This window comes from Corvus brachyrhynchos, unplaced genomic scaffold (assembly GCF_000691975.1).
Source record: "Corvus brachyrhynchos isolate BGI_N302 unplaced genomic scaffold, ASM69197v1 scaffold705, whole genome shotgun sequence".
NCBI lineage: Eukaryota > Metazoa > Chordata > Aves > Passeriformes > Corvidae > Corvus > Corvus brachyrhynchos.
The window spans coordinates 1,492,215-1,499,497 of NW_008238346.1; the positions used below are offsets into that span (position 1 = coordinate 1,492,215).

At 50.8% G+C, this 7,283-nt stretch overlaps 1 protein-coding gene across 1 annotated transcript in view; it reads left to right on the forward strand.

The window, feature by feature from the left end:
• The first annotated feature begins 4,897 nt into the window (after positions 1-4,897).
• The window catches only part of ADRA2A (adrenoceptor alpha 2A), a 7,127-nt gene continuing 4,741 nt past the window's right edge, over positions 4,898-7,283 (forward strand). Inside the window, exon 1 of the mRNA XM_017735176.1 lies at positions 4,898-5,017. Coding sequence (XP_017590665.1) covers positions 4,898-5,017 — 120 coding nt within the window. The remainder of the gene's footprint in view (positions 5,018-7,283) is intronic.

Here is a 7,283-nt window from a genome sequence, read left to right on the forward strand (position 1 = left end):
TTTGTATTGCTGAAAAGCAACTGGCAGTGCTGAATAAGCAAATACATCAAAAGCTGGTGTTTAAACTTAATTTGAGCCTCTCAGGGAAAAAACAAGTTGTACCTTGCTATCTGTAATATCCCTATGCAATATTCCTGTGACTCTGCCTTGCAATCTGCAATGTCCCTGTGCAATCTGGGTAGGGATAATTGTCTTGTAGGCAGTGTGGGAATGAGCGCAGTAACGATGATGGATGCAGAATCTGCAAACCACTGTGAAGGTGGAAACTCTGGCCCTGGAGAGAAGAACCTTTCATCCTGCACCCACCACATGAAGATAGTTTTGCTCTGGTTTTGGCTCGCCTGGCTATCACCACACAGGCTAGGAAGGTGTTGGACCATGGACCAGCCGGAGTTCAAACATGGGGCAGCACTTGGCTCGGCTGTGGGGGCTGAACCCACTGTGACCTCCCCATTCTGGGTAGTCCCCTTGCAGAGACAGGTGCCTTCTCCTTCCCTCACATGGAGCAGATCCGTGTGAAAGCTTCCCTGCCATGTCCAAGGGGGTGGATTGTGGCCGGGATGTGGGAAGGAGGCCTGGCCTTAGTGGAACTCTCCCCTTTGCCATGGCCTCATGGCAAAGGGGGAGCAAAGGGAGAAAGCAGCTCTGGAAAGCTGATGAAGGCAAACTCTCCCCAGCACCTCAGGCACTCGTAACACCCGACTGAGGCCACAGTGAAGGTTTTTCCTTGGAGATATGTGTCCCTTTCCAACACCCTTTTTTCCTCTACTCACTGCAGCCCTGGTTAACAGTTCAGCTGAGGTGGGGAAGGAAAAGTCTCAACTTGGAAGGGCTCTGCTCACCATGACATCTCTTTCTGGGGGCTTGGCTCAGCCTGTGCTGGGTTTGATTGCCAGGAGACCTGGGTTTTCCCCACTTACTGTCCCCTTGGGACCTGGGGCCATTCTGAGGATAGGCGGGGGCAGGAGGAACTGCTGCCTGGGGGAGAAGTTACAGGAGCCTGGGGGCTACAGCTGGGCTGGGGACAGCAGGGACACAGTGGCATGGGGTGGGCAGAGTGATCTCTCTGGGACGGGAGTCAGCCTGTGCAGAGGAGTGTTTATACAGGGCCAGGATTTAGGACTGGGGGACTTGCAGGGCTCTGGATGCTGCCTGCGTCCTCCTCTATGTCCCCAGCTGAGGCAGCTGATCTAAGCAGGAGGAGCTGGTGCAAAGTGCGATCTCCTTCCAGAGCCGCTGCCGTTCCTGGATGGCTCCTCAGTGTTATTTGCTTTTGCCACTAGATGGTGAAGTAAGGAATAAGGGAAAACACAGGAAGTCTCGCTGTGTTCCCCGGCGGCCTTCCCTCCCTGTGAAACCACGCTGACGTGCTCTGCTTTCTGGGAACCCAGCAATTTCAGGCAATTATTCCCTGGACATTTTACACAGCTCAGCCTTCAAGAACTGCTGCTGCCACCCTGACTCTTTGATCTTTTTAACTCCAGTGCTGACACCCTGCATTGATGTAGACATGGCAAGCTGTGCTAGACACAGATGGCAAACCTGTGTGATCCAGGGACGTACAGAAAGCTGTCTCCTGCTGTAGCAGCTTGCTTTGGCCTGTTTTTTGAAGAGGGTGTATGATCTGCTTCCCCTTTCCCATGAGGACCTGAACCTGCTGTGAGACCCACACCTTGGCAGGTGGGAATTGCAATCACTACATGGCTGTTCTCTATTGTGCCCTGTCTTTTCAGAGCTGTTTGCTTCACTGGAAGCTTTGCTCTGGCTGTGCCAGAGGAGTTTGCTGGGGATGGGTGATGGACCAGAGAATTACAGCTCACCTGGGGCTCTCCTGCCTTCGCAAGAGGGATTGAATGAATGCTGCTGATGGCAGTCCCTGGCCCAGAGGTAGCAATGTAGGTGGTGAAGAATGGGGAGGGAAAGGGCAGGTGCACATGTTTGGACACTGGGGAGTAGAGCTTGAAGGAATGAGTTACTCCTCGGCTGAGTAACTGAATGCCAGCGTCTCCCAGCTGGGAAATTAAATGCTTTAAAGGGACACAGTCTCAATTTTGTCTTAAACAGTACGCTGACTCTGCTTATGAAGGGTAACTTGTTGAGCTGCAGAAACTTGATTGGTTTCATTTAGGGAAGGTTATAAGGTGCCCAACCTTTCTGCTGAGTACTAGCCTGGGTGCCACTCTGCATGCCCAGGATGACCTACTTTTCACAGAATCATACAATGGTTTGGGTTGGAAGGCATTTTTAAAGGTCACCTAGTCCAATCCAATTCCTCTGCAATGAGCAGGGACATCTTCAACTAGATCAGGCTGCTCAGTGCCCCATCCAACCTGGCCATGAACCCTTTTAGGAACCAGGAATCTACCACCTCTTGGGGCAAGCTGTTGCAGTGCAGGCTTAGAGAGCCATTCCCTTTGTGACTGGCTGGAATACTGACCTGCTTGCCCTTGTTCTAGGAGTGTGGCAGTGCTTCTGGCTTGGTTATTTCTAGCTGGGCATTGCTGCTGAGGGGAGCCTTTGCACAGGAGCAGATAAGGGAGTGCCCACAGGAGCAAGGCTCCAAGCAGGAGCGGTGCCGCAGGTTGGGTAGTATCACCTACCCTAGGTCTGGCCAGGGCTGGAAGGATTTGGCTGTGTTTTCACTGTGTTTTGGCTATGTGGTCCTATAGGTATGGAAAAGCCCACTGTAGTCTAGTACAGGGTTTTATGAGAGGCAATGAGCGAGGAACTGATAGTGAGCGGTATGGAAGGTCCCTGTAGTATTTTAGGAATGGTCCATAGACGGTTTGGTTTATTTTTTACTATGTTTCCACTGTTATTGGCTAATTTTAGTGGGATCTATCGTGCGAGCTGGCATGCTGGGAAGCCTGGGAAGGGGAATGGAGCTGCTCCCCAGCACTGAGGCATGGCCCCCTGGTGTTTAGTTCTGGCCATGTTGCAGGATGCAGCGAGGAGGGAGAATTCCCAGACAGGGAACTGAATAAAGAAAACAATACTGCATAAAAACACACTCGCCTTGTGCTTGGCACAGAGATACGTGTGTGTGTGTGTATCTGTGGGTGCTGCAGAGAGAAAATGCACATTTCACTCTCCCTTCTCCCATAGGCATTGAAGTGCCTGAGGGGCACAATGCCAGTAACATGCAGACAGCCAGAGAGGTTTCTTGTGCATCGCTCCTCCTGCAGTGCTGAAACGAGCCTTTTATGTTCCAGAGGCCACCGTGACACCAGGTAGAAGCAAGAGGGAGAATACTGAATAAATAAACTGGAGGCTTGCAGGAGCACCGTCCCCATGTCAGCCTCACCCAACTCTGCCACGCTATAATCTGTAGCATGGAAATGTTTCTCTTGACTGTTGGTTTAGGGCTGTGCAATCAAACCTGGTAGTAAAAATCCTGCCAAACAGGGCAGGCAACCCGAAAGGCAGAGGAAAGGCCAGCAGAGTTTTCAAGTTGTTTGCAAAAAAACCACCTAAGGAGCAGGTGGTCACACAGCATCCATCTTGTGCTGTTTTGAGCCAGCTGTCTGCAGATGGGGGGAGTGAAGAACTGCCACTGTAGGTAATATTCAGTGTGTCTCCTTTCCTTCCCTCTGAACATCTGATACCGCGGCAGAATCCCTGCTCACAAGGGGATTAGGTGCTAGCACAGACCACTGCTGCAGCTATCCATTTCCTACTGATTTATTCAAATAACTTGGAAAAGTACATCCAGCAGCTGAGTTCAGAAAAACTCTGTTGAAAAACATGCTTGGCTCTGCAGGAGCTATTGCTGTGAGATCTATGGAGAGAGCAAACCCCAACTCTCACGTGCAGCAGGGGTGGGGAATGGAAGGGCTGTGGGTCTGAATGTGTGTAGGGGAAAAAGTGCCTGGGGTCCCAAAGCAGCTGGAGTGGCCACACGAGACAGTTTTTGAATTTAATTTAGGAATAGAAGGGAAATAGGAATCACAACATTTGAAACATCTCCCTGGAAATGGATGGTGTGCTTGCTGCATTACTTTGCAGTGGCAACATCATATACCCAGCAAAGCCAGGTTTGCCTGCAGACTGTCTGTGCCTCTTCCCTGATAGCTCCTATGGTGTTTCTGCTCCTGGGGTTAACACAGTAAAAGTGAAAAGCATTTTTTTGTGTGACTTGGGTGCATCTCTGCCAGCTTGTCCTGCAGGAAAACTGACCAACTTGAAGCTGCTGTGAAGGGCTACTCAGTCATTAGTCCACAGGGTATTACAAGCCATGGGATTTCAGTGCCTTGCTCCAAAGGGTAACTTGAAGAGTTAGTAAGGCAAATCCTCCAGAAAGACACCCTGCTTTGATACATTCAGATACACCCAGTGGCATGATCAAAATACACAGCTACAACAAGGGCTTCCTGCCATTGATATGCAAATATTGAGATCCTTGCAAATCACAGACCTCACACAAAGCAAACTGTGACTGCTGTTTACCTCCGGGTGGGCAGAACCACAGCTCCAAGGCTTCCCTCTTCTATGCGTGTGTCAAGTTGCTCTTGAGAGCTTCTGCTGAGCAATAATTTGTGCACCTTGTTCCAGTGGTTGTCCCTTTCATGTGGTCCCCCCCAGGAGTCTGTGCTGCCATATCTTGACATAGTCTTAGGTTTGTCCAGTTTCTTTAGGCCTGAATCAGACTGTCTAAAAAGCAAGCCTTGGTCCCTCACCAGTATTTTTTTAAATTTTCCCCTGCCAGAATCTCACTGCTCCTCTGGAAATAAACAGTTCCTGGGGCTGCTTGCTCAAAACACACATTTTGCAGCCTTATTACCATAGCGATTCTTTCCAGAGATTGTCTCTCCATATGTGATTTGCTTCGTGCTGCGAGCAACTCTGAGACTGCATGAACATTTCTCAGCTCCTTGTCCCCAAGAGGGAACAGGGGAGGATGGTCCCAGTTCCCTCCAGTGGAGAAGATGCTGGAAGCGATGCTGGAGTCGAGGAGTGGAAGAGATGTATAAACATGGAAGCAGCATGCCTAATTAATGACCTGAAACCAGCTGTAAAGGTCAGTTTGTTTGCGGGGGCCGCGCTCGAGGCACACGTGCTGAATGCGAACTTGGCCGCAGTGCCTTGGAAAGGGCACTGCTGCCCTCCTGGGATGGCAGCTGGCAGAGGGGGAGCCATCACAGGAGGCTTGACAGCCTTCAGCCTCACTCATTAGTGTGCACTCAGGCTATCCCCCCTTGTCTGGTGAGCCCGATTCCTTGTGGGGTTCTGCTGAGAAACCAGGCTGCTTGCTGGGGAAAGGGCAGGCTCCTGCAGGTCTTTGATGGGGGATGCTGCAGAGAACAGGCTGTTTTCTGGGCTGTCTTGTCAGGCACTTGTCAACTGAGTTTGATCTGCGGAGTCTTAAAACTCATATTAACTCTGTCAGCAGCACATATGCAAAAACTGAGTGTCTGGATGCAAATGCTGGGGAATTGATATAAAAGTGTTCTTTGCTAGCTGTTTTTTTGTCCCTGTGAAACTTTTCTCTACAGTCTTCCAGAGGCTAAAAATTCAAGTTTCTTGCCTAATCCCAGGACTCTGGGAGTTGAGGCTTTATGAATATTACAAATTATCATCAAGCATGGTACAGACTTGTAAAGACAGCTGTCCTGTAGGACAAGGTGTGCCACGGGTTGTCACATGAGATCTTCAGGGTGCTTGCCAGCCCTTGCAGTTTCTGACCAGCGTTCATCTCAAAACTGGGCAGAGCCATGAGATAACCTGCAGAGAAAATCAAGGGGAGACTTAGCATTACTGAGTCGCTTTGCTGACAGTGCTGAGTACTTCTGGTGTCAATAAAATCACAGAGATGTCACATGCACAACAATGGTGGCAATGAAAGTGCCTTTGATGAGGCAGGTGTTCTCCCCCTCTCAGATGAACACAATGCCATCCCAGCTGTTCCCCACTTGCAGAGAACTCTCTTTCTAGAGGTGTTTCTGGGACAAACCCTTTCCTTCAAGCCTTTGGCCTTGTGTTCTCCTCAAGCTCTTTGTTCCAGCAAACTGAACTGATCAAAGCTGCTTTTGCCATGCGGTGGCTCAGGAGCAATGTTGTTGGCTGTGTTTAGCTTCAGGCAGACCGAGGGTGTCTAGCTACAAAAAGAGACAGAAAATCAAGGCAGCTGGTCATGCTTTGTTATTTAAATCTTTAAAGGCATTCTGTCTGTGTTGGGGAATGCAGGGAGCATGGGGGGAAGGCAGGGTGTTTCCAGAAAGGCACCATCCCAGGTCTGAGCAAAGCGTCTTAGTCCCTGGTGGTCTTAGCGAAGGTGAACTGTTGGAACTCAGACCAAACTCGTCCCAGAAGGGGTTGATCATGCAGGCAGGGCATGGCCTGCATGACCCTGTCTAGGTCCTTCGACCCAAGCAGTGACCAAGGACGCTTCTGCCAAGAGTGATGAAGATTCCTTACCAGAGGAAGACTCTCTGCCAAGCAGAGCAACACATCCTGCAGAGCACAGCAGTCCCCTGCAAACAGCAGAAGGCAGGAGTTGTTCACAAAGTCCACCACATCCCTGACCTCTCACCTGTCCTTGCCATAGACTTAGGTGACTTAGTCCTCTCATCCTTGCAGTGAAGCCTGTGGTTGTACATCACATTTACTCTCAAATAGAGATCTTTTCAGTGGGAATGTCAGTCATCTTGGGTTCGATTTACAGGTTTTAAGTTACTCTCTGCGTGTTGCCCTTTTCCCAGACACACCAGTGCAGTGGGCCCTGCACTCACTTGCTCAGGTACTGGGATTCCCCCTCATTTTCCCTCACTCAGCCCTATGCCAGTCAGAGAGACTGTGCTCTCTGGCTCCCAGACCCCGTCTCTCCCATTCCTGTTCCCTCTCTTGGGCGTCACCACTCCTGGGCCTGGCTTATAACACAGTGTGTGGCATAGGGACAAAGATGACAGGCCTTCCTCCCTGAAGGCTTTCCTCTTGCAGAGGAAATTGGTTCATTGGCCTGAGCATTCTGCACGGCGATTGAGAGCAGCCTGAATCTGGAGCACCAACTGAGCATCACTAGAACCATCTGAAAACGAGGGAGAAGAGGCCGCGAGTGAGAGGATGGGGGGCTGGAGGCCGTGTGCTCTGCAGGTGAATGATCTGTACGTACTGAGAGCTGGCAGCGTTGGGGCTGGGTGGGATACTTGGAGTGTCACTATCGTTCCTTTGCTGTTACAGAGCTCCCCATGCAGCCATGGAGGTGGGTGATGCCAGCCCCTGTGATGTCGGGGAGTGCCTGGGGAGGCGTTCCAGGCGTGGGGCATCCTGCGGGGCGGCTGCCTGTC